This window comes from Trachinotus anak, unplaced genomic scaffold (assembly GCF_046630095.1).
Source record: "Trachinotus anak isolate AG129_WGS33_773 ecotype Australia unplaced genomic scaffold, CSIRO_AGI_Tana_v1 ptg000019l, whole genome shotgun sequence".
Classification (NCBI taxonomy): domain Eukaryota; kingdom Metazoa; phylum Chordata; class Actinopteri; order Carangiformes; family Carangidae; genus Trachinotus; species Trachinotus anak.
Window position 1 is genome coordinate 391996 of NW_027273870.1, and position 26597 is coordinate 418592.

A 26597-nucleotide genomic window follows, 5' to 3' on the forward strand; every position below is an offset into this window, starting at 1 on the left:
GTGGAGCTGGAGCCGTTAGCTTCCACAATAATGCTTAAAGTTTTTGAATAAAGTTGCTCATCTGAATTCACGGAGGGTACGAGCAACTTGTTTGTGACTACACTAATTTAAGTTTTGTTTTTGTTTTTTATTATATATGGTCTTTAAAGACAGATTAATCAAACAACATTTACTGATTCTCTTATTAAGTTTAACTTTTTTTTCTAATTTGGCCTATTTTGATCGATCTACAAAAAAAATAAAAAAATTAGATTTTTGAAATGATTTATCAAGAGCTGCAGAGCAGAATGAGGCCAGCTGAAACGCTGAGCCACTTTCTTTCTGGGGAAGTGACATGTTAAAGTTGTTGATCATTGAATCCATCAGAGAGAGGACGACCTCTGCTCTGCTGCTGAAGCAGGCTTCTCTCTCACCAGGCTGGATGTGAAAAGTGCAGCTTCGACTGATCAGAGGTTTTTACCAGTTATTTACCAATGACTTTCATTCATTCAACCTTGGAGCTATTAAATAGTTGATTTTACATTCCTTTATATTCATTTGGTTCAGCACCTGCAGCTGTTGCCCTTTTCTTTGTGTAGTTTACTGTCTCCAGTGTATCTCATACGTTCAACATAAAAAAAGAACTAAATTAGGCCAGTGTATAGTGTATAATATTACCTGTGGCTCCATGACATTATAAACTTCTATGACAGTTTTGCTATTATATCCTCTAAAAATTAATACTGATCATATTATGTGTCTGTGGTATGAAATGGTGTCTGTACTGACCTTATCGAGCTTTACAGTTACAATCACTATGTTTTTTTTGTTTGTTTTTTTGATTTTGCCGTTTGTGTTTTTCACATTAAAAGCTCCCATGTCTTCCCTGTTTGTTTCCTTTAGCAGATGAAGGTGCAGCAGAAGTGTCTTGTCTATAATTTGGTGGTCACATGAGCCAGAAACTGGGACTTTGTAGGCCAGTTGAATTAATTGAGGACTCACCTTGCCCGCAAAGACCCAGCCTCTGACACACATCATCATCATCATCATCATCATCATCATCATCAGTCCCACCGCCCGGGACTCTGAGCAGAGGAGGGTCCTACCTATGGTTTCTGAAAATGTCTTTTGTACCTAAAAATCTTATTTCCAGACCCGTGAATGCGGGAATGCGAACGGTTGAATGTGTGAACACGCCGATACATACCCACTGATGTGCGGTGTGGAGGAGGAGGCGCTGCCCGGCCGTCGTTACCTGCGTCCCGGGCAGGTGTCAGCATCCCGTGGCCGTGCGGGGACCCCGCGTAAGGAGCCGCCGGTCCGCTCGGCCGTCTGGCTGCCGGGAGGAGACCGCGTCTGCAAGCGAAGTTGAACTTCACCGTCCACCCACCAGCACCAGCACCACCGCCGCCCCAGCAATATCTGATCACTTGGTGTTGCACGCATCCCAAATCGAGCAAGATTATCCTTTTGGGGGTGGGGGGAACGAATTGTCTTTTGGAATAAGTCGGACAGTCCCCCTGGCCTATCTTTTCCCCTCTGCCCAGGGAGGAAAAAATATGTAGACGCAACAGTGTCGCGCCTTGTGCCAGTCTCCCCCCTCCCGCCCTCCCTCCCTTAACGAAAAAGCTTCTGCGTTTCCCACCGAGAGATCCCCGGTGCGCACCCAGCACCCAGCCAGTCACCCAGTATCCGTTCCTGAGAGGAGCAGCCGGGAAGACGGGGAGCGGAGGGAGAAAGGAGCCCGCCGCGCTGCAGCCTCGACAGTGTGAGCAGGATTTTCCCAAACAGCTGGAAGGAGCTGATATATGGTGCTGCGCCCTCGTGTTGGGCCCTCCCCAAAATGGACCGGTGCTAAGTGGTAACCTGGTTATTTTCAGCGCGTCACTGGCTCGTCTCCAGTCATAGGCTTCAGTTGGGGGCGCAGCAGTGTGGCCCCATATTCCCAATTATTCTGAAAGAGCAATACATTGGGTAATGTCCGAGCATGTGTGTGTGTGTGTGCGCCTGTAACTGCACATTCCTGCAGTGTCGGCTCCTCCGTCCACAGGCTGCACACAGGCCCGCCGGCAGCCGCGGCTCCGGCGGCTCCGGCGGCTGCGGGGCGGCTCGTCTGCGGCTCTTTCAAGGTGTTCCCCCTTTTATCGATGCTGTTCAGGAGGCTATATACATCCCAGGTTCATCACACCTCCTGCTGCCTCCCTGCACAGCGACATGTTAGTGCGCCGCGACACCTGCTGGCGACGACGCGCCATGACGCGCTTTATAGATCAGATCAGATCAATCAGATCAGATCAGATCAGATCAGATCAGATCACATGTGGCTGCTCATCAGGCAAAGTGTCAGCTCAGAGTTCTGTTATTCTTTCTGCTAGTTTCTGCATTTTCTACTGTTCTGTTCTATTTTGCATTTAATTTTGTTATTTTGGAAATTTGATCCTGTCATAATCTGCTATTTTTTTGTTATATTTAATTCTATAGTTGGTATTCTATTGTAATCTACTGTGATATCTTCTGTCTTTCTCTATTTTCTTTCTAGTCTATTCTGACATAATTCCTTTATCTACTCTATTCTATTCTATTCTATTCTACTCTATTCTATTCTACTCTATTCTACTCTACTCTATTCTACTCTATTCTATTCTACTCTACTCTATTCTATTCTACTCTATTCTATTCTACTCTACTCTACTCTATTCTACTCTATTCTATTCTATTCTACTCTACTCTATTCTACTCTATTCTACTCTACTCTATTCTACTCTACTCTACTCTATTCTATTCTACTCTACTCTATTCTACTCTATTCTATTCTATTCTACTCTACTCTATTCTACTCTATTCTACTCTACTCTATTCTACTCTATTCTACTCTATTCTATTCTACTCTACTCTACTCTATTCTACTCTATTCTACTCTATTCTATTCTACTCTATTCTATTCTACTCTATTCTACTCTATTCTACTCTACTCTACTCTATTCTACTCTACTCTATTCTACTCTACTCTACTCTACTCTATTCTATTCTATTCTACTCTATTCTACTCTACTCTACTCTATTCTACTCTATTCTACTCTATTCTATTCTACTCTATTCTATTCTACTCTATTCTACTCTATTCTACTCTACTCTACTCTATTCTACTCTACTCTATTCTACTCTACTCTACTCTACTCTACTCTATTCTATTCTATTCTACTCTACTCTATTCTACTCTACTCTATTCTATTCTACTCTACTCTATTCTACTCTATTCTACTCTACTCTATTCTACTCTACTCTACTCTATTCTATTCTACTCTACTCTATTCTACTCTACTCTACTCTACTCTACTCTACTCTACTCTATTCTATTCTACTCTACTCTATTCTACTCTACTCTACTCTACTCTACTCTACTCTACTCTATTCTATTCTACTCTACTCTATTCTACTCTACTCTACTCTACTCTACTCTACTCTACTCTACTCTACTCTATTCTACTCTACTCTACTCTACTCTACTCTACTCTATTCTATTCTACTCTACTCTATTCTACTCTATTCTACTCTACTCTACTCTACTCTATTCTATTCTACTCTACTCTATTCTACTCTACTCTACTCTACTCTACTCTACTCTATTCTACTCTACTCTACTCTACTCTACTCTACTCTACTCTACTCTATTCTATTCTATTGCCGGGTCACGCTCCACTTTTAGTTGCTGTGACGCTCGCATCAGTCAGCTGCTTCAGTGTGGACAAGCAGCCCACAATAACGCCGGAAATTGGGTGATTTTCTTATCAAAATAAAATCAAAGCTGCTGTTTAACCCCCGAAGGACCCACTGTTTATTTGAATAGCAATCCAAACCTCCTACATGTTGTATTTTGGCGTCAAACTGATTCCGTACATATTCCTAATATCAGGGGGAGAGTGGCAGATGTTATTTTAGTTTAGTTTATTTTTATGTTGTTTTATTTTTGAAGGAATTTGCCGGAAACGATGTGTGTGATTCAGGCTGTCTTGACACCAAACAGCAATGTCCGACTTGGTTCCTGACAGGAACTGCCCGACTTCTCTCAGACACACGGTTCGGATGCGCATCACCACCTGCGTCCCCGCATCAGCGCCTGACTCCGGGGGGAGAGCCTGAGTCCGGGGGTGAGTCTGAGTCCGGGGGGTGAGTCTGAGTCCGGGGGGGGGAGCCTGACTCCGGGGGGGGAGCCTGACTCCGGGGGGAGAGTCTGACTCCGGGGGGGGGGGTCTGACTCCGGCCCGTCATGCCTTCGTTGTGCAGCTTGTGCGTTTTGATCTCTGTGCGCATCTTGTTCCTCGTTTCCCCCCAAACTGTTGCGCTGCGGGGTCAGGCTGTTGTCTTTGCATTGAGCGGTTCAAATGTCAGATCATGTGATTCCTGTTGAGCACTGGACCTAATTTATCAGCGCTGTCATGACGTCAGCACGTGTCGAGGGAGTCGCTCGACCAATGGAGCGGAGGGAGAGGCAGGAATGTGAAGCCCGGGCTGTTCAGGCCAGAGGCTCAGTCACTGAGGCTCCTGTTTGTTTCAGAGCTCATCACTGAGAGTGGCGCCATGTACCCGTGCAGAGCACACACTTCATTGCTCTTACAAATTAAATAAACGACACTAATTCATTTACAATCCTCAGGTTTTGTTTTTACAGACTGGTCTGCTGTGACCAGTCACTTATGGTGGCAAATGTGAGCAAAGGTTCGCTAACTTTAAATAGGTGTGGCTGTGCAACTGCTCTCATGTCATTTCAAGGCTCTTGTCTTCTTGTGTTACTGTAACACTGCTATTTTTAACAGATATGGTTTCAATGGTTTTAAGACAAAAGTAAAAAGAAAAGCTAACACGACATCTCTTACCAAGAGATGTGCTCTTTGTTTATTTCCCTCTTCACTCACTTTCAGTTAGTAATGATCATATAAAATATAATAATACCAGAAAGTACAGCAAAATATTAATGTGCCATTATTTTTGCAGTTGCCACTTTATGACACAGTTACTGCTGGGTATCAAAAGCTACAGTAGTAACACCTCAGTGTACAAATACTCTTCTCGAGGTGGTAAGTATTGCATTTAGAATTACACTCCAGTAAAAAATTACTATGAGCAAAATGTACTTAACATATCTGAAGTAAAAGTACCCAGAATAACTGATTCAGTGTCATAGTTTTCAATATATTGTATTAAACTAGATTATAATGTTGTAGCCGATTCTACCTACTTTGTATAGAGGATATTTTAATCTATAAAGTCTACACATAATATTTTACAAGATGATCACGTTTTATGAGTCAGTTTTCAAGGGAAAATGTCGAACAGCTAATGTTTTCCAGCTTTGATCAATCACAATCACAGACAGATGAGGCTCCTCTGGACCGGATGGTCTGTTCGTGGCTGCAGAGATGTAACCGTGGTTTCTGTCGTAGAGTCGCTCTCCCACACGTTGCTCTCTCCTCACTCCACCATGTGTCACCCTCTCCTCTCCCTCTCTGTAGTGCAGTGGGGCCAGTCAGCACCGGATGCAGCCAGGGCCCGGCTGCAGGCGGCCCTCTCAATGGTCTCTCCCACCATGAAAGCGGTGGTGGACGCTGTATGGGCGGTGTGGAGCATCGGGGCCTCCATCTATGACTACATCCACACCAACGCCATGGAGGAGCGCATCCACGCCCTGGAGAATGTCATCACCATCCACCAGTGTGTGATCGGGCTGCTGTCTGCTGGCGTGTTGGTGCTCTTCACTTACATCCTCTTCAAGAAGCTCTGAAGATGTGTGACGGGGTGGGCAGGGGCTGCCATCCGAGAGGTGGACCAACCGGGATCGGACTTTGGAGTCATGAGTGGTAAAGAAAACTCTGATCAGACAAAAGGGGAATTTTACACTTTGGGTACATCACACAGGCTCATAAGAGCTGGAGGGTACATTTCGTTTCCAAGGGAAGAGACTGAAGGAGGAGCTGTCGTCAGACATAACACACACCGGCACGCTGTCAGCAGCACGCAGCCTCATGACAACAAAACTACAAACGATCAAAGCATAAAGTTTTTACTTTCTATTTTTTTTTAAAGCCACTGCAGTGCCAGCCTTTTCATAATCGAACACACTGAGGTTCACGTCCTCCATCAGTGCAGTAATGGTTGAGGAGGAGGTGGGCATGTGGGGATACAGGGTCCAACTGTTTTTTAGAGGCCAGTGTAGATAGTTTTTATAGTGATGGTGACAGATTTTATGCACCGGTGTTCAGTATCTTTAAATTTATGAATGAACTCTTCATTTTAATGTTTAATCACCAACAGGATTAATTGTTCCCTCCTAAAAATGTATTCCTGATCGAGTTGAGCAAAAAAAAGCATCTGCAGCATTATGCTTTTACTGTTAAAGTTTCGTTGTACCCCATAGCTGTTACACCACTGTCGGTGAGTGTTGTATAAAACAGAATATGAAGTGTCCTTAAAACTGTAAATATGTTTAGATGTTTGTGGGCAGTGTTTCTTTTATCTTCCCATAGATGTGCGACTGCTGCTTCATATTTATGGTTTTGTTTTTTAATGGCAACATTTTGTACCATGTACCAACGTAATATTTAAATGAGATGACACAAGGTACTAACTGCAAGCACTGGATCAATGTATGGAATGAAATGAGTGTCTTATATGGGATAAAGGATGTTTTTGTCATGGTAACTTAATTTATCTTCACTAACCTACTGAGAGGACTGTTTAACAAAGTGGTGAGTCTTTGGATACTTACTGCCATAGAAAAATAAGTGTGACGTGTGTTTATCTGTGTATATTAGTTACTGTCCCAGCTGGAACACAACAAGAGAAAACCTGAGGATGAAACATTGTTTTAATATCATTTTAACAGCAAGGTTGTTTTCTCAAAATGCCAAATAAATGTGGAATTCTTGCAGGTTAATTGCACCTTCTTACAAGTTTCCAACATCAGTGTGGTACCAAATACAACACAAACTGTGAACAGTGGTAGAACCGCTAAAGAAGAGTCGACTGCAAACTTCAAAAACTGCATCGCTGGAAATCAAATTCAAGAGCAGACATGACACCAGTCTTCACCAGGATCGACAGGAACACCTGCTGGTTCCTCAGCTGACAAACACCTACACAGGCGTTAACATTGGTTGTAGTTTTCTGAACTTCCAGGCCTCGAGCTCGGCTTCCTGGACCTGGTATCATCTACTCATAAGTGTCCGGTCTGAAGCAGAGTATATTTGGAAGTGAATCTCTCCACATTCTCCCCCTCCAGAAACTTCATGGCTCTCCAGTGGATCTTGCCACAGTTCTGTGGCTGTCCGCGGGGTCCCAGCTCCTCCTGGATGTACTGCAGCCACAGATCTGCATGGAAATAAAGATGCCAGACAGAAATTAAGCTAAATTTAAACATGGAGATGACAAGGATGTTCTGATTAAATAACATGACACTCAAAGGTTCTTCAACTTCCCAAATCCAAATCGATACGTTTCTTTGTCCTGACTAATAGTTTGTATATTCACTCACCTTCCAAACACATCTGAGCTGACAAGTATTTATATCTTATCTTCAAATCATCTGACTTTGTTGTTCAATCATTTTTGGTGCAGTTTTATTGGATAGAAACTTGAATTACATATACATAATTACATACACATATATATGTATGTATTTTTTTGACTAAGACTTCTTTTCGGTTTTAAACTTGTTCCTTTAAGGAATCTAAACTCACCGTCATCCGTTGTGCCGAACTCCTGCAGGGCTCTCTCGTAGTAGTCTCTCAGATTGCTCATCTTTGGAGTCTCCTGGATCAACAAACAACATTGTCGGCTTATCAGTAAAATAAACGACATCAAAGTCCAGCGTCTGTCTTCAGAAAGTTTCACAAGCCTTCTGAAACAGCTGCAGCAATCTGTCAATCAAACTAGTCATTACGAGTGGATCTATATCATCAGTGGCAGATCAGACATGCCACCCACAGTATTTGGTGTACGTACTTGTTCCTTCTCGATCTGGATCATTCTGGTGAAAAAGGCCTTGGATAAGGGACGGTTTTCCTGTAGGCTACAGAAGAAGAAAGTTCTTTTGAGCTTAAAATCTACAGTTTCATCATAACTTAGTTAGTTTTTTTGTGCTTTTGGGACCAATGACAATGTGTATTCCTTTTGTGTTAACTAACATTTAAATTGAGGGCAACCTGAGCAGACAGTTATTTGTTTTCTACCTTGTAAAGGTCTTCCTTGCTTTCTTGTAGCCTCCAGTGGAGTAGGACCAATCGAGGTAGCTCTCTTTCATCTCCATGGCAACAGCTGCTACTGCAGACAGCAGACCTCTCTGGGAACACACGAGAAAACAAACTGTCTGCATGGTATTCTCATTTCGGAGGCCAAAACACTGAGCAGACATAAAGGACTTCTGATCTCTTCCAGCTTCTCTCAGTATTTATCTGCATGTATAATCGAGAGCGGAACCTGCTTCTGATTCCAGTGTATCTGTACACAGCACTTTACATTACTGACATGATTTATGCAGTTTTTCACTTCAGTGTGTCATTTTTATGTTGCACTTTCCTAAGCAGGAGGGAAACGGCTCCTCCTCTTGCTAAAATGTGGTTCCAGTGAAAACAAATACAAAAAGTCGTGTCTGTGCTACACCTTGACAAGAAGTTGTCACTGAAGAAATACATAACTGTAAATGCTGTCAAACGATACCGGCTGCAATGAGTGAACACTGCATTAGTTTCAAACTGACTGGGACGGACTCAGGGGGGATACCTTAAAAACGGCCTCCGTTTCCTCAGGACTCTGGTTGGCTGCGCTCCACTGGACCTGCAGCTGCCAAAGTGGTAGACTCTCCTGTCAGAGCAGGACAGCAAAGATTTAGCCATTAGTTGGTTTCTTACAAACATATTCACTGGAGCACTGAATGGAGTTGTCAGTGTCACACAATATCTCAGTCTCTTTTTCATCCTAGAGTGAATAGACCCATGCTTGCAGGTGATGGAACTGTGTTTTCCCTATTACGTGCAAAAAATATTAGTCATGAGTAAGTATTATAGTGCAGCGTCAGAGTAACAGATCACCTTGTTCTGCTCCCAGCCAGCAGTTTCCCAAAAGGTCAGTATCATTTTTAGAAAGTGCATGAGTATACAACATTGAAGTGGATTAAGAAAGTTTGCACATTTTCTTCATTAACTTATCTGTGCTCCTGTGCCGTGCAATACAGCAAGTTTTTATTGTTCAACAGACTAAACATAAACCCCTGAGGGTTTATACCGTTTCCCAACACTTAAAGAGAGTGTTTATCCTGAGAGAAAAGACTTGCATAATGAGCAGCAGCGTGTTGTAATCCTCCTCACACAGCTACTTCTCAGGGCCACAGTCTTGTGAAACCCCAACACAACAATAACCAGCTATTCTGCTCGCTACTATAGAGGCCTGCGGCTGAGTCAAGGCATTTGTATTCACAGTCATGCAGCATTATACTGTGATGTGGTGTGCAACAATAACTGAGGTAAAATGTTAGAGCATAACAAAATTTAGAAAAAGACCAATCATATGCTTTGGTATGTATAAGTTTAATACGTGTCTTTAGCTTCTCTCACATACAGAAAGCAGCAGAGGAAGTTAATACGATGGAATGGAGACTAACTGGGCCAAGGACATGGCCCAGTTATACAGCAGTGCTGGTGAGAGTGTGTGTGTGTGTGTGTGTGTACCTTGGGGTTAACGTGTGTGAGGGCATCCTGGAATAGCCTCCCCATGTCTCTGCTCCCCAGCTGCATTAGCGTCTGCAGACTCAGGCTCCACACCGACACCGACTGGCTGTAGCGCTGCGTGGCTGCCATGGCAACACTGGCCACTCCCTCAGCATCTCCAGATGAGAGCAGGATCTGCAGCTGGACACATGGGGAACATCATGTTGGTCTCCATACATCAGCTCTTTTAATATAACTTCAAATCAAACAGACTGACAGATTTTCTCCTGTTTCAACTTCTTCTTGTCTTTATTATTTCAGGTCCATCTTTACAGGACATTATAAACTGCACAGTGTCACCACACACTATCCTAAGGTACAGTCACACTCACTGTGTTTACGTTGGTTCAAATTATAGCTGAAAAAAAGTGTCACATTTCCATATTTGACTCGTTTGGGTTCAAACTGCCAAGTTCTAGATTCAGTCACACGGACTCACAAAAAACCTGTTTACTAAAAGGTGTCGGAGGTGTTGGTGCCCAGGCACCTTCACATGAGGCAGCACGAGGGAGCAATGATGCGGGGACAGTGGAGGGTAATATGGGGAGGTGGTGGCATAAATAAAAGGCCCACTTGTCTGTGCACTTTTTCCTCATCAACAGTCTGATCTTGCACATCACTGGAGAGAGCGGTTCTATGATTCTTGGAGTTGGTTCGTGTTGTTCGCGCAGACTTCGAGGCCCCTGTGATTCCAGCTGAACATTTAATGAAGACATTATCTTACCCATTTCCTATAATAATCCTCTTGCAGCAGTGAGGAGTCGTGGGCGCGCTGCAGCACTCCCAGCAGCCTCTGTCGCCTCTGTCACACAAACACATTAACACGTGTCAGGATTTACCCTTTAAACATCCGCCTCCAAAAACACTGGAGCCACTGACTTTTTCCAGTGTACATGTAAAAATCTTTATCCTCAGGAGCAAACAAACAGCCCCAGTGACATGGTGAGAATAAGACGCATTCACTTCAAACTGAAAGATTATTCATCACCTTTTCCTTCAGCTCTTGGACGTTGGTCTTTCTTTTCAGCCTTTCCAAGCAGAAGGCCACATAGCAAGTCCACATGGGCTCTGGAGAGCAAAGCACACAAGCAAAGCAATGGTCTGTTAGCCCTGGTGCATCATGTGGACGGTGAACGTGCCAGCAGTAAATCAATAAAGGTCATCAACAAGATTCAAAAAGCCAAATTTAAGATCTTTTAGAACTTTTTTGGGTACGTGGATCAGAGTTTGACAAAGACGTTGGCACTAATTAAGACTTTTTATTGCCTTTATTTATTTTTTTTTTTTATACTATAAGAATCCACAGGACTTTAAAGGACTCAAAATTAGCATGTGCATGTGTTCTCTGTGCACGTATGAGCTCCTACCAGTGTTGAGGCTCTTCACACCCTCCTCATAGACCTGGCAGCAGCGCTCCTCTCTTCGGTTGATATCGGAGGCCCGACCTTTGGCGGTCTGCAGCTCCTCCCCTGCCCCGGGAGCCTCCAGCTCCCTCTTGGCCATGAAATCCCATGTCAAGCTGTCCTCTGTGTAGTTCGTCTGTAAGCTGGAAACGAGAGGGAGGAAGGTACACTGGTGCTTAATGGTGAAGCTCTGTTTTGGAGTTCAAGAAAGCAGTGTGTGTGTGAAAAGAAGTGGCTGTTTTGTAAGTGAAGAAGAGCCCCACTCTTGCAGGATGGAGTCCTGGAGTTCTTTGGTGAAGTCAAAGATCGCTGCGATGTTCAGAAGTGAGATGACAAATTCTGCCTCTGTGGGACAAAAACATCATCAAGTGACCAGATCGAGGAAATACTGCTGTTCAAGGGTGTCTGGTGTCTGTGTACTGAATATCAAGCTCCAGCAGCCGGTTAGCTTAGCTTAGCATAGGGAGTGGAAGCAGGGGGAAACAGCTAGCCAGGCTCTGTTTGACGGTAACAAAATGAGCTCATTTACACATTTTAAAACTTTAAGCTTTCTGATGATTTCTGATTTTTGTGTCTTATATGTTTTTGCACAGAATTGGAAACAGACTTTGAAAAGCCTACCTTTGATTTTCCCTGTAGCATCTCGGTACACAACCTCAGCCAGTTTACCCCCCAGGATCTCTGGAGAGAACTCATATTCACCCTGAAAGATGTGAGGAGGTACTGAGCCACTGAATACAAGGTAAGAGCTTCTGTCAATAGGTACAGGTGTTTGTGTGTGTGTGTGTGTGTGTGTCCTTGTGTTCAATTCCTGACACTCACCAGGTCCATCTCAGCCGCCTCCAGCTCTTTCTTCTGCTTCCTCAGTTTCTCACAGTGCAGCAGCTCCATACGGAAGTACTGACAAAAAGTTGGTGGAGACAATTTTAAAAATGTATTTGACAAATGTGAAGTCGCTATCACGATCATCGCTCTTTGAACAGCAGCTACCACTGATGTGAAACCAGGTTTTCAATACAGGTTTCCCTGGTTAAAAAAAGAGACTTTGGATAAAAAACCAAAAACACATTCTTTGCTTCCTTTACCTCCTGGTAGACCTTCTTGTTGTTTGGGTGAAAGCGCAGCGCCCTCAGAAACAGGTGCCTGGCGCTTTCAGAAGAAGTTCTATCCTCCAGCTCACTCTTGGCGGCCATGATCCACAAAGCTAAAGAGGCAGAAACAAAGACAGAAACACTGTCATGTGATCTTATTTTGCCTGAGCAAGATTTTTTATTTTTTTTTATTATAAAACAAGATTATATTTCCAGACATACATTTTTGTATATTTTGGGAATTAAAACTGTTCCAAAAGCTTCTCCTGTACCTGGTTTGTCAGGGTGGATGGCGAGCATGGCTGAGAACACCTTGCTGATCTGTCCCTTGGTGGCCTGATGAGTGAAACCCAGAGGAGATCATAATTAGAACGAGAGGACACTGTTTGACCTGAATCCGTTGTGCTTCCAGCAAATACTGAGATGTTTACTCACCCATTTCTTACAGAAAGCTATGTGTGAGAGCCAGAGCTGCACATCATCCTGAGGGAAACAAAGACGTGTGACTCACTTCATTCGTTCGCTCACGTGAAAGTCGTCTTACACCTTTACACACTGTAAATGTTCCACGCATCTGATTTTCTTTAGGAAGACAAAATACAGCCATGCGTTGTTTTTTAGGTTCAGAGGAGCATTAAAATTATAAGAGCCCTTTTTTTTGTGTTTGTAAAAAGCCTCATCTGTCACATTACGAGTCCAACTTGAACTAGATTTAGAGGATTTCTTTTAGTGGGCGGGTGTGACGCATCATGGATGTGTTGATGCGATGAATGAAGCATTGGCCCCAAGTGACTGACTGTAGCTCTGTAAATGCTCTGTACACAGTACCTTCCACTTCTTTGTTGCTCTTCTGAAGATACTATTTATTCTGTGGATGATGGGAAACTCAATCTCTTCTCGTTTGAACTGGTAGTGAATGTGCTGCAAATGAAAGATTAAACACAGTTAGATTATGCAACATCAACTGAGCGCACCAATGAGGAGGCAGACAGCGTCTACTCAAGCTGCCTTACATGCATGTTGGTAGGTTTTACAGAATACATAAGAATTATTAACTTCACTTGAATCCACAGCAACTATCAGCGTCAGATTAAATGATACAGTTTTCCCAAAGGCCACTTACCGCTCTTCTCTTCTTGATCAGCTCTAAAACGTTGATTTCATACTGCAGTTGGACAAGATTTTGGAATAAGTGTTGTGAAAATGATTTGTCTCATATATTTAAAATCAAGGATGAACAGTTTGCAGGATAATGGCACCTGGATGTACGCGATGAAGTCCTCTTTGTTTACGATCAGCCTGTGGAGCTTGTATTCCAGAGCCGTTGCTCTCTTGATTATGGATCTAAAACAGCGAGAAGAAACATATAATTATCTTTGCTGGACATACTTTAGCTCACACATCACCGGGAACACAGAGGGAGCTCAGGAAGGGATGTAGTCACAAGAAAATAAAAAAATAAAAAAAGGTTTGAGAAAGAATGAGAAACTGAGCTTTTTTAATGGGACACTACACCTTAAAACAGACTCAGACTGTTGCTACTCTGTTGAAATCTGAGTGAAATATCTGACTAACTGGATCGACTCGCTCCATAAAGCTTCACAGTGTGTGAGGGTTTATTCCAGTGTTCATGTTTCTGAGGGAATAAAGTGGGTTCAGTGCCAAGTCTTGTGGTCTTACCGGACTTCTCTCTTGGTGAACAGCCCCACTCTCTCCAGCTGCTCCAGCTCGGGGATCCGCTCCTCGATCCGCTGCTGGACGGTCTCCGCCATCGCGTTTCCCGGGCTCCGGTTCCCCTCGCTCCCCGGTGGAGGTGTTAAAGTGACCGATGTCCGCTTCGCTCGGACGCGAACGACTCCAGGCGACGAGGCTGGATCTCGCCTCCACACATGTGTATCCGAGTTGTGATTCGCTGCTCTTCCGGTTCCGTCTGCTAATGGGTCCGACGGGAAACGCGGTCTAAAGTGTGTGAGAGAGAGAATAAAATGTGTTCATTAGATTATTAGATTTAATTTAATGTGAGACTCGTCCCTGCTGTTTCTGGACATTTGCTGATGAGACTAGTTTTGGTTTTTTCAGTGAAATATATGAGAAATAATATTTGTTCTTAAGGTACTTGAACTTGCCTCCAGTATTTCCATTTCTTCACTACATTGTGCAGCTAATACTGACTCTGTAGACTGCACTATATTGTACAGTTACTTTGCAGATGATATTTGTTATACTGAAGTACATTTTGCTGCCAGTACTTTACTTACTGCACCTTTACCTGCAAATCTCATGTTCCACCAATCTCACGGATATGAGGTCATTAAATATGAATTAATCACAACCACAAAGTCGTGATTTTATTAATAAGTGGTCAGAAATAGATAGATAGATAGATAGATAGATAGATAGTATAAAAACAATGCAATTAAAGGCTAAATTCTATGAAATAATTAAATAAAGTTTAAATGTATGTATAATCGAAATCGTAAAGCCTAAAGACAGGCTCATGGCTACGGTGTGTGCAGTGATGTCAGACGGACATGTACGGGTCCATTGAACAGGGAGGAATCGGTGTGCGGTGAGAGACACGCGTGAGCTGCGGGTCCTCCCGATGATAAACTCGATTTCCCGCAAAATCACAGAAAGCGAGAGCGGGTCGTATGTCACCTCCGGAGCGCATCATCCAATCACAGCGCCGGATTCTCTCAGCGCGTCTCCCATTGGCTGACAACCGAGCACGGCTCTGTTGTTCAGTACGAACTGGAGGAAACCACACCGACGATAAATTCCTGCGAGATAGTGAAAGATTAGGTCCCGGTGCTCGGCCCGTCTCTGAGACCTAACGGGATCTGTGGCAGCTGCATGCGGGCGGTCCTCAGGCGGACGCAGGCTTGTTTTCTGGTGAACCATGCTAGCTCTGCTAGCTCTGCTAGCTAACTAGCCAGCGTCTCGTCGCCTCCTCTTCATCTTCATGGGTTTCTGCTGTTGAGTCTGCCAGGCTTGTGCTGGAGGCAGCGAGGCTAACAAATTAATGCCATCAGCCAGGGTGGGTTGCCTTTATTTATGTCAAATATTTACCACATGCCGATTTTTGTCTTTTCGTTATCAGTAGTCAGAGCAAACGGATAAATACTACGCTGAAATACCAGGGTAGCTAACATGTTAGCATTGTGCTTTTAGCTGAGCTAGTTAGCACGACTGCTAACGCGAGTGTTTGCTAAGCTAACTTGTTGTCCTGCCACCGGTTGTTGAGGAACGATTGTGTGTTAACGTGTGTCGCTGTCTCACCCGCAGAGTTCAGGTCATATTATGAGCGGGGCGAGTTGCAAAGCTAACGGCGCCGTGTACCCTGCCTCATCAGCCGTGATGAACTCTGTGAAGAAGCCGAAGATGGAGCAGATTCAGGCCGACCGTGAGCTGTTCCTACAGGCCTTTGAAAGTGAGATTTCACCCCTCTTCACTTTGTAACGCAGCGTTTCTGCTTCTGTAACATGGGAATGATTTCTCCATGCTCTCACTAAGCGTTTAGACACCCGCTTAACTTTACTCTTACTTATTTTGTTTACAAAATGTGGTTTTGGCAGACAGGCCTCCATAAGGTCCAAAGAGAGCCCCAGGTGATGTGTGTTATAAGTAAATATCTATCATGATAACTGTACCTTAGCAGCAGGTATCAGACTGACTGACACGACTGAATAAAGACTGGTTTTGTTTGTGATCTGCTCAGATTTTCTTCAGTTGGTGGGTGTTTTGTCACATAAGCTGCCACCTGTTACCACCCCATGTATTGGCATGTGTTTGTAATGATTTGGCTTAGTTTCTTAGATGCTGACACAGAGAAATTGAATGCGAGCAGGTGATGAGGGATTGTCACTGTGTCGAGATTAAATGTCACAATAACATCTCTTCTCTATTCCCAGAACCCACTCAGATATACAGATTTCTCCGCACAAGGAACTTGATTGCAGTGAGTGAATTATTCAACATATCTATTTCCTTTAGTCATTTTATTGATTAGTCTGCCTGCTTTAAATGAGTGATTTGAATAATGAATTCCTTTTTCCCTTTTTTTTTTTTTTTTTTTTTTTTTAATTAAAAAAATTTTTTTTTTTTAGCCCATATTTTTGCACAGGACGCTCACCTTCATGTCTCACAGAAACGGTCGAACAAATGCCAAGAGGTAGGGAACCTGGTGGTGTGTTTTTATTTGTCATTTATGAACACGGTTCCATGTGTTGCATACAAAGATCCACCAACTGAGTTTTAAAGGATAACTCATATCTGACATGTCTATAATCTGTCACAGTGTTAATGAATTAACACTGTGTGCCTTCTTTAATCCTTCCTCCTCAGAAAAACATTCAAAGTGGACGACATGTTGCAGACAGTGGAGAAGATGAAGGGAGAGCAGGATTCTCCAAGGTAACACAGCTCTGGAGGAGTTGATGTGATGCCTCTTTATTGCTGGATAGTTGTAGGGATTGAAATATTGGAGTGACCCCCACAAACGCTATTTGTGTCTCTTAATTGTGCATCTATTACTACAATTTCAGTGGTTTTATTAATAGATGTTGTTCATTCAACCATTCATATTAAAAGTTGGAGCCCTTGATATGATCCAAATTCACCTGTGTATTTTTCTTTTGGCCCTTTAGCTTGTCTTCACATCTGCAGTTAACCTTCACTGGGTTCTTCCATAAGGATGGTAAGCAGACTTTACTCTTCACCATCTGTTTGTGTTTAGTATATTTGTGCAAAGGGAAACTCCCACAAAGTAAGGGACTTGTTGCCATGACACCACCCAATGACAGTCAGCAACTACTAGCATACTTAACATTTGTTTTTGCGTGGAAAGAAAAGTGCAAAGATACACTCATACTAGTGACAAAAGTATTGGACACTTTTTCCTCAGCAGTGATGTGGACAAAAGTATTGATGCTGAACTCTTTGTTCCAACACAGAAAAGCCATCTCAGATTTCAGAAAATGAACAAAATTCCGTGTCCTTAGAGGTGCTACTTGTCAAAGTCTGCCATAAAAAACGCAAGGTAAAGTAAAATATCATGTTGCCAATCTCTCACTAATCAGTTCATCTGCTGTTACTAACCAGTGATTGTTTTGATGAATTCCGTCTGGTTATTTTTCTGTCAGGATGTCAGCTGCCCGATAAAGCAAGTGCCTACAGGTAAAAAGCAGGTGCCTTTGAATCCTGACAGTAACCAAACCAAGCCTGGCTCCTACCCTTCCTTACTGGTCTCCAGCAACGAGTTTGAGCCCAGCAACAGCCACATGGTGAAGTCCTATTCGCTCCTGTTCAGGGTGTCGCGCACAGGGAGGAGGGATACTAATGGTCTGGTCAACGGAGAAGCCAACGAAAACATTGGTAGGAAGTCCAAAGGCGTTTGCGTGTCGTTTTTGAAAAAGTACAGTTTGTTTTGGGGTGAATGATTTTAACAGTGCGTTTTGGTTGGTGCCACTGCAAGCTGCTGGTTGTGAGGAGCCAGTCTTTCTCTAGGCCCATCATCTAAAAATAATGATAGATTTAACAGTTGCTGGTTGAATGTGATTTTGTTTCACTCTAAATTATTCTATTTTTGTACTCTTATTATTTTGCGCACAGATGTAACAGATACTCCCAGTAGAAAGAAGAGAAGTTCATCCCATAGAGAGGAGGGAGAAACAACAGAGACATATGTTGCACAGATGACTGTCTTTGATAAGAACAGGTAAAATTTTGTGATGCAAGTTGTAAAATCTTTCCTTTTTACCATCACACACCCTTGATTCATGGGCTCTGTTTTTTTTTTCCTCTGCAGGAGATTGCAGCTGCTGGATGGGGAGTACGAGGTGTCAATGCAAGGGATGGAGGACAGCCCCGTGAGCAAGAAGCAAGCCACATGGGAAACCATTCTTGATGGGAAGGTAGGATGGGTTTGTACATGTGTCTGCAAGAAGTACATGCCTCCATTTATCACATCTGAGTTACACAAACCTGTGAATTAAATACCAGATTTCTTGCTTTTGCGTGACCTTGTTGTCGTCTTTACACCTCCACGCGACGTCACTGACCATTGCACTGAATGACTGTCCCACAGAGACTGCCACCATTTGAGACGTTTTCTCAGGGACCCACATTGCAGTTCACACTGCGTTGGACAGGTGATGCCAGCGGAAAGTCCACTGCCCCCGTCGCAAAACCCCTTGCTACCCGTAACTCAGACAGCTCCAGCCCCATGGAGACCAGGACCAGCAACCACCGAGCTGCCCTCATGAGTAAGTGAAGAAAACACCACTGGGTATCTTGAATTTTTCTTTGAAGATCAGGCTGATTGAGATATACGCTGTTTTGTATCAGTATTCTTGAGTTGAACCATCCATTTTTATCAAATCCTTCATTACATCTTGAATTACATTTAAGAGCAGGAGGCAGAAACATCCACAGATGATGAACGACAAGGGGCGGGGGGACATAAACAGTTTACTATTCCACCTTCTGCTTTATTAAAAGTACTTTGAAACTATTCATAGTGAACATCAAATGAAAAATAATTTGCTTAATGCCAGATTATCTGAGCAAAGCTGAATGGGTCATGGTTCTGGATTTTTTTTTTTTTCTTTTCTTTTTTCTCTCTTTTTCACCCACCGTGGTATTTGTGTAGGATGGTCTATTTGTAACTGAACCTGGCAAAATGTACTCTGAGTCATAACTGTTGAGTCCCTTTCAGACATGTACTTCACTGCTTAAATGTGCTGGCAACTTTACATGTTGGCGTCAGTGCTTGGACAAGGCCATGACTCACTTTTCTGTAGTCACAAAGGTCATTTTTACCAGTTTTTTTATGTTTTATTTTGATTTGCTGTGTATGAATATCCTGTAAAAATGCCTACATGCACACACAACATAAACGTAAATGGGAATTACACAACAGTCATTTTTAGCTCTGTTTGGGCTGTATGAAATGGGCAGCAGAATTCAATATGTTATATCTAATGAATAATTAAATTTGCCAATGAGAAGTGGGGTCGGGCCTACCTTCAGCTCTCATGATGCATGATGGTCATTAATTAACTCACAGAGGAACATTTAACTGCAAACAAAGTTTTAAAATCCTGTGACAGCTGTAAACACTCTTCTTCCATCTTATCATCACATTGCAACTCACCATAGTTCTTGAGCAGCACTGTCATGATGGTGGGAAGGAAATGAGGTTTTTGTGCTTCTTCTCTAGTACCAAATGTCACGTATGACACAAGCATTGCAGGTCTGTCCATAATGGCCGTGTCATGTTTGAACAGAGCCTTTATGGAACATTTACAGGACCTGCAGAGACCCACGGTCTGTTCTAATGTCTCAAACCCATCGCTTTAACAGGTAGATGAAGCCAGCAGTTACAGGCTCCATGTCTGAAAGGGACTTCAGAATTTCAAATTTTGATGTTATTAGAAAACGGTGCAGTTTTCTACAAGTTTTCAAATACATGTTGAATGTATCAATCCACAGAATTTGTTATTTGGTGATTCTCCAAGAATTAACTTCTCCATCTGTTCCCGTCAGCAGTGAAAGAGTCAGTCAGCACAGACATTCAGACGAGGAAAGAGCAGGTCCCGTGTGAGCCGCGGCAGAAGCTACGTATATTTTATCAGGTACACTACACAATAGGAAGGAATACATCTGGGCCTGGGACACTGATTTACAACAGTCCTTTGGTGAGGTGGCTGAACAACAAAATGTCTTTGTGGTCTGCTTTTTTGCAGCCATTTTTAAAAAATGATTTGAAGTACTGTCACATGTAATCATGACTCTGACACAGTAAAATAATAATAGCTCACACTATGAATTGTTTACTCTGTTAGGTTGTGGTTATCAAATGTGACAGTAACTGAAGATATCCAGCACTGTTAGAATCACCCATTTACATTTGCTGTAGGTTGTTTTTCTCTGGTTCACCTGTAGTTACTAATGTGATTTGCCCCTGCCCAGTTCCTGTATAACAATAACACGCGGCAGCAGACAGAGGCAAGAGATGATCTTCACTGCCCCTGGTGTACGCTCAACTGCAGCAAACTCTACAGCCTGCTCAAACACCTCAAACTCTCCCACTCCCGCTTCATCTTCAGCTATGTGGTAAGAGATTCAAGTGGTCGTGTGTCTGTGAGTAACTCATGACTATTTGTAAGACACCACCTGATTTCAAGCAATTTTTAAATATAAGCGTATGATAACTACAGATGCTGCACGGTAGCTCTGGTGTGTTTGTGAAGCTGTGACTGCACTGCACATGCTCACAGACGGGGTTCTGCGTTTACTCTGCTTTGCAAACTGAATAGACTGAGCTGAATAAACTGAACTGAAGCTACATCAGGTTGTGGCTATAAACACTGCTTGTTAGTAGAGTAAATACATTTGATCTTTTTTTGTGGGATTTATTGATAATAATCAATGTATAATAACAGCCTTATGCTTTTGTAGTGAAGTGTACATTTGTGTTGAGGAAAAGTAACAACGGCTCCGGACTCAGTCAAAAACATAACCAAGGCTTTACAAGCAAACTGTGAGGTTGTGAATTATGTTGAAGACACTCCTGGGAACAGGCAGGGCTGTGACTTTGACTTGTGCAGGGGTTTCTATTTATGACATGGTGGGATGCTTTACTGAGAAGTCTCTACAATGCACAGTTTCCTGGTGTTCACTGGGTGGAGCTCCTCAGGCCAACACCTGCTAACTTTTTACTTGCAATTGACCGAAAAATTGGAGAGTCGGAAAGAAAGAAAATACTGATTGATGCAAGAATAGAACAACAGGCCAAACAATTGAATGGTGCTGCAGCAGTAACTATGAGTAAACTTTACATAAAAATTTGAATAATTGCACTATCCCTTCACCAAGTCAGCTGACTGTCAAGAGTTCACTGTGAGGGTCTTTCCACACCGATTTAAACTCATATTTCAGTGGAAGAAATGCAGCTTGTACTTTCAGTTGAGCGTTGCAATGTGGCCATTTTTTTTGCCGCACGGTGCAAAGAGGAAATGTTAAATAGTTCAGCATCTTAGGAGCTGTCATTTGAATCACCTGTCAACCCACAAAGGGCAAGTCATGTTTAACAGGGGGTCTAGGAAAACTAGTCGGTCCCACCTACTTTTTAATTGTGCACCCAGTTGCTGCTTGTTCACCCCCCCCACCCCCCCACCCTTCTGACAATGCTTTTAGCATCCTTGGAGCACCTTGTTCTTGCCATGCAAAGCGTGTTATGACTTACCCTTTGAGAAATCACACTTTTAACCACAGCTGGTGCCACATTGAGCAGACCCTGTGTTTTTTGCTGAATACAATTTCCTGTAGAAATTCACTAATCTTTTATCACCTTCTGCAGCCTGACCCCAAAGGAGCAAGGATAGACGTGTCCATTAATGAGTGCTATGACGGCTCATATGTTGGCAACCCTCAGGACATCCACAGCCAACCAGGCTTTGCTTTCAGCCGCAACGGCCCAGTCAAGAGGACTGCTGTCACTCACATACTGGTTTGCAGGTAAACATGTGACCTTTGCTCAACAGCAGTCTTCATGTTCAAAGTCAGCGCATGTCAGAAAATGTAATGAACCGATTTTAAATGAACGCTTTAATTGGCTTTTCATTCAGTCCAGCCCAGTGATGAATTTGTAATCAGCTGAATTAACTTTTAATGAACTATTCATGAGCGATGAGCTGGTTTAAAGATTCAACAGTGAGGCATCTGGGAAGAAGGTGACCCTAAACAGATCAGCAGGTTATTTATTTAGAGTTTGTGAATAAAGCACTGAAAATAGACGTGATGCCTGCACTGAGGGAACTGAAGTGTCAGTATTTGAAACTCTAGCGTAAATGGTGTATATGCAGGATTTGTTTTCTTCCCCTTCCACTAGGCCCAAGAGGACTAAACCGAGTCTGTCGGAGTTCCTGGAGTCTGAGGACGGAGAGTTGGAGCAGCAGAGGACCTACGTCAGCGGACACAACCGCCTCTACTTCCACAGTGACAGCTGCATGCCCCTGCGGCCCCAGGAGATGGATGTGGACAGTGAGGATGAGAGAGATCCAGAGTGGCTCAGAGAGAAGACTGCCACGGTGAGAAACCGTTAGTTCAGTCACTTCGGCTGGTTTCACTGTTGAATAAAAAGGAAGCACCATTTATATAGAGACACCATTCAAGGTCCAGAAGCTGCCGAAGAGGAAACTTCTCATGTTGTTTCCTCCTGTTGAAGCAGCAGCTATTGATGCAAGAGTCCAGTAATGATATCTACCAAAGGAGAATGTGTAATGAAAATTGACAGAGGTGAGGAAACTTGAACAATCAGATGGAATAAAAGTGATTGTGTTCGAGTGTTTCTGAGGAGCTTAGAGAGAATTTTTTAAGAGGAGGGGAAAAACATAAAGATAAAGCTTTTGAATACTGATTTTTGGTGTCGGATCACCATGGCAACAAAGAGTCAAACCATTTGGGTCGTGCCTGTTCCCCATAAATGACTAAAAGGTGCTCAGAGCAAAAACTGTTGCCAACACTGTTGCTTCTTCAGCTCATCTTACACCCATACACCACACTTTTATCACTTCAGTATTGATTTCCTGGACCTGCTAAAATGATTTGCTGTAGAAAAAGTCTCTGCCACTATTAGTTTCACTATCAGGACTAACAGAAAATACCTTAAATGAAATGATCATTGTATATTTTTTTTACTGGGCGAGATGACGATGTTCATATTGAATCAGGTGTTGTAATTTGTAAATTTCTTTCTTGCAGCAACTGGATGAGTTCACAGATGTGAATGAGGGAGAGAAGGAGGTGATGAAGCTGTGGAACCTGCATGTCATGAAACATGGGTACGTTCTATAAAGCAGTAGTGAGAAGTGGTCGACACTATTTGATCCTGATACAGTATTTTATATTTAAGCAATATAATTATTGTTCATGTGTATATGATGTCGTCATGTTATTTTTGACTGGTAACTTAAATTTTGTTGCTGTAGGAAACTGTTGTTGGTTATTTATTTAAACGGTGTCCAAACAGGATTCAAAAGAAATCAAGAACATTTAGTCAAATATACAGTAGAACTATACTGTTGTATATGTTGTGCAGCCACTCCTGTCCAAACTATCTATGGAAACACTTGACTCTACGCTGCTCTGTGCTCTGTTTTCCCTGCAGTTTCATAGCAGACAACCAGATGAATCAGGCCATCATGCTTTTTGTGGAGAACCGTGGTGCTCACGTCATCCGCCGCAACCTCTGCCGTAACTTCCTCCTGCATTTAGTCAGCATGCATGACTTCAACCTGGTGAGCACAGCCACCATCGACCGTGCCATGGCCCGTCTGCGGCAGATCCAAGAAGAGCTGCCGGACACTGAGGAGGAGCAGCAGGACCAGACTCTGGTACCAGCAGGAGCCTGCAACGGCAACGCCGTCACCTCCAGTGGGGGGAAGCAGGGCAAGAGGACAAAAAGCGCGTTAACAGACTGATGCAGGCTGGATGGACGGAACAATGATTGTTGTTGTTTTTTTTTTTTTTTGTTTTGTTTTTGGGTTTTTTTTGTGTCTTCTTCAATGAACATTACCAACCATTTGGTGCTTAGATAGGTGGGAGAACTGGTCAGTGGAGGATCTGACCTAAAGCAGACCAGTATACAAGGTAAACAAGTTTTTGGAACTTGAGAACTGAACCAAATATCAACAATATAAAAGTGAATCACCCACAGCTACACAAACCAGGAATTTGAGGACTGGATGATGTAAGTTGAACCTACTTAATATGCATTTTGTAGGAGCCACTGAAGTATCTGTGTTTGGGTGAGAGAGTGAACAAACTGAGACTCCTCTGATGTGGCACGACTGCCTTTGGTATGTCCTTGTTATAGACAACTGTATCAAGACTACAGTTAAAACTGTACTGGTAACATTGTCACTCTTGATTATTTGTACACATACACAATAATCTTGTTGAAAACTTATCCTTTTAGCTGATTATTTTAGCACTTGGTGTTTGTATTTAGAAAGCTTACCTTGAAATTGTTTTTTTTTTTTTTGTTTGTTTTTTTAAAATCATGCTGCGCCAAATGTTGAATGCAGCTTTTCCACTGTCCTCAGTGGAGAAACATTAGTGGGTTTGATTTCACTGTTGTGAATGACACTTAATTTGAAGAGATTTACAGTGAAGAGAACATCACAGTAAAAATCCACACTTGGCATCAGTGTTTGGAGTATATAAAGCCTGTGTTAGGACCCCCAGATGGATTGTGGGTTTTGTTGGTAGGTTGCCACAACAATAGTGTTATACTGTAAGCTTGGATCCTGGACAAGAGAATAAATTGAGATTTGAGTCCAGGCTAAACTCCTACTTCATCACCCCTAAGCCTTTTGGCCTGCATTGATCATAGCTCAAGGAAAGCCAGGGAAATGAACTTTTCTGAATATTTTCTTTTTCCTAAGACTTACTGAAACAACCAGCAGCACATCATCTCATGTATGGTGTAGAGTGCATAGCACTGAAGACACAAAAGTCAAGAGTTTTCTGACGATACAGGCACCTGTTTTTCACATTGAGGTTTGGTCATGTTGTTTTTTAACATGGGTTCTGAGTATCGGTAGCTAATTGACAGAAATGTGTACACACGTGATTACATCAAATGTTTAGCTGTGCCCTGCTCTGAATCCAATAATTAACAGATTGCTGTTCTTCTCTCAAAGCAATATGCTGTTTATTGGATGGTTGGGTCTGTTCTGTTAGGTGCAGTTTATGCCAAAGGGGAATATTTTCATCAGTCTCTTAGTTCTGTGTATTTTTTTAGTATCTTTTCTTTTGTTCATTCCATAACCAGTTTTTTTTTTTTTTTTAAACAGTAGTTGTGTTTTGTAGTGTGCACATAAATTGGTGATCATCACCATTCATTATTTCATCAGACTTCCCTTGTGGACAACCAAATTAACAATATATTTTTCTCCCTCCACTGTTCATAGAGGGTTTCTGTATTCATCTGGATAAAGGGAGACATATTCATCAATGTTGTCAAAACACCCTGTTAAAATTGTGAACTGTACACTCTGGCTAAGGGGATTTTTATATTTAAAGAAATAAAATGCATTTGACCTTATTTATGGTCGATTTCTGGACATTAGCCATTCTCTCTCCCTCTCTCTCTCTCTCTATCGTGGTCTCTGCTTTGTCATTCTCGTATAATAACCTGGTCTGATTAATTTCATTCACTCCAGGCTAAAAATTATACATTAACAGTTCATGCAACTATTTTCACATATAGAATGAAACATTTTCCTTTTTCAGTAAAAGACAAGTGACATGGTTGAATAGACGACGTCTCAACATAAAAACTCACTTGTTCTGCAGCGTTTGAATGCTGCAACCTGTCTTTATCAGCAGATGCAGGTTAATTAAACAGGCGTACCGTCCAAAGCTGGAGAACAAACAAAGTAAGTGACTAATGAACTGAGACTATTGTGTCAACAAGGTAAAGAAGAAACTGTCAAGTTCAAGACGTGTCACATGTTTGGTTATTATGCTGAGGTTTAGAGAGGCGTGTCCTGAAAGGTAAACAAAATGAGAAGGTACATCATGACGATGCCTCATGAGCTTTTTAAACTGAAGATGTTTCTGCATTTAAAATGAACGTTCCCCTTACCTGGCAGGTTCCAGGTTCTTCATTAACGTGGGAAAGTAGCCGGATCTCAATGTGCCCTCGGCGTCATGCTGCTCAGGTAGGAAATCCCTTCACAGGTAGTGACCCTTGGTTGATGGGAAGAACCACCTGGCTGAAAGGATGGTTTTATATCCAAGCCCGGATTACCAGCTGCACAAAGCAGACAACTGCCCAAGGGCCCAAATTTAAATTTGTAGGAGATTTGCACCTTTGAGGTAAAATATTAAGTATGACTTGACCTTGACCTTAACTGATTTAGTTTATATTGAACTACCTTGTCGTAGTGTTTTGTTTAATCAAATAATTTACTTCTACTGCTTACTTTTTAATTAATTACTTTCTCTGTGTAATTACCACAGAAAATATAGAAAAATAGCTGTTATTATTCCTTAAAGTCCAGCAGTCAAAAACACCCACATTTTGATTTTACTGTCATATAAAAGCCAAGAAACTGTTCACAAACCCATTTACACTGTTACTGAGAGAGAAAATCCCAACATTGGTTAGATTTTTGCTTTAAAAAAACGACTTAAACAATTAATCGATTATAAAAATAGTCGGCTATTGATTTTCTAACAAACATATCGACTAATCATTTCCGCTCTTCAGCACTGATTTCTGGGTGCCTGGAGAAATCACTTGCTATGAACTGTGGGAGAGAGCATCTGTGTAGTTTGTCTGCACATAAACGATC

General features: G+C 42.5%; 2 protein-coding genes and 2 long non-coding RNA genes across 6 annotated transcripts in view; 1 reads left to right on the forward strand and 3 right to left on the reverse strand.

The window, feature by feature from the left end:
* The window catches only part of LOC139636921 (uncharacterized), a 30345-nt gene extending 28778 nt beyond the window's left edge, over positions 1 to 1567 (reverse strand). The window contains exon 1 of one of the 2 annotated variants that reach the window (XR_011694488.1): positions 1187 to 1567. This is a non-coding gene — a long non-coding RNA (uncharacterized lncRNA). The remainder of the gene's footprint in view (positions 1 to 1186) is intronic. The other variant, XR_011694487.1, reaches the window with a different exon arrangement.
* Positions 1568 to 6823: 5256 nt separating this feature from the next.
* utp6 (UTP6 small subunit processome component) lies at positions 6824 to 14178 on the reverse strand. Its single transcript, XM_071505352.1, has 19 exons — positions 13912 to 14178; positions 13491 to 13575; positions 13355 to 13396; positions 13060 to 13152; positions 12667 to 12714; positions 12504 to 12567; positions 12226 to 12344; positions 11963 to 12040; positions 11762 to 11843; positions 11404 to 11485; positions 11105 to 11283; positions 10726 to 10805; positions 10462 to 10539; positions 9699 to 9878; positions 8755 to 8835; positions 8205 to 8314; positions 7978 to 8044; positions 7713 to 7785; positions 6824 to 7344 (listed from the first exon to the last, which is right to left on the reverse strand). Exons 1-19 carry the CDS (start codon positions 14001 to 14003, stop codon positions 7190 to 7192), a joined length of 1788 nt encoding a protein of 595 aa, XP_071361453.1. The 5' UTR covers positions 14004 to 14178; the 3' UTR covers positions 6824 to 7189.
* A 754-nt stretch (positions 14179 to 14932) lies between these two features.
* suz12b (SUZ12 polycomb repressive complex 2 subunit b) lies at positions 14933 to 25342 on the forward strand. 2 transcript variants are annotated; one of them, XM_071505355.1, is made up of 17 exons: positions 14933 to 15268; positions 15517 to 15661; positions 16143 to 16189; positions 16338 to 16402; positions 16576 to 16644; positions 16878 to 16927; positions 17184 to 17269; positions 17373 to 17604; positions 17842 to 17947; positions 18038 to 18143; positions 18317 to 18494; positions 19777 to 19865; positions 20203 to 20346; positions 21593 to 21750; positions 22124 to 22322; positions 22996 to 23075; positions 23402 to 25342. In XM_071505355.1, exons 1-17 carry the CDS (start codon positions 15254 to 15256, stop codon positions 23712 to 23714), a joined length of 2082 nt encoding a protein of 693 aa, XP_071361456.1. In that variant the 5' UTR covers positions 14933 to 15253; the 3' UTR covers positions 23715 to 25342. The 2 variants fall into 2 exon arrangements, with proteins under 2 accessions (XP_071361456.1, XP_071361457.1); XM_071505356.1 differs by having other exon boundaries at positions 19780 to 19865.
* Positions 24261 to 26518, reverse strand: LOC139636926 (uncharacterized). Its single transcript, XR_011694489.1, has 2 exons — positions 25886 to 26518; positions 24261 to 25660 (listed from the first exon to the last, which is right to left on the reverse strand). It is a non-coding gene; the product is annotated as an uncharacterized lncRNA (long non-coding RNA).
* Between the last annotated feature and the right edge of the window lie 79 nt (positions 26519 to 26597).

Bases quoted from the DNA above. Each gene is read 5' to 3' on its own strand.
- utp6 (XM_071505352.1), bottom strand. From the start codon at position 14,003: ATGGCGGAGACCGTCCAGCAGCGGATCGAGGAGCGGATCCCCGAGCTG. The intron at 13,153-13,354 runs GTAAGTGGCCTT...TTTCATTTGCAG, and splicing joins TGATCAAGAAGAGAAGAGCG to CACATTCACTACCAGTTCAA. The intron at 12,041-12,225 runs GTAAAGGAAGCA...ACTTTTTGTCAG, and splicing joins ACAAGAAGGTCTACCAGGAG to TACTTCCGTATGGAGCTGCT.
- suz12b (XM_071505355.1), top strand. The intron at 18,144-18,316 runs GTAGGATGGGTT...ACTGTCCCACAG, and splicing joins AAACCATTCTTGATGGGAAG to AGACTGCCACCATTTGAGAC. The intron at 20,347-21,592 runs GTAAGAGATTCA...CACCTTCTGCAG, and splicing joins GCTTCATCTTCAGCTATGTG to CCTGACCCCAAAGGAGCAAG.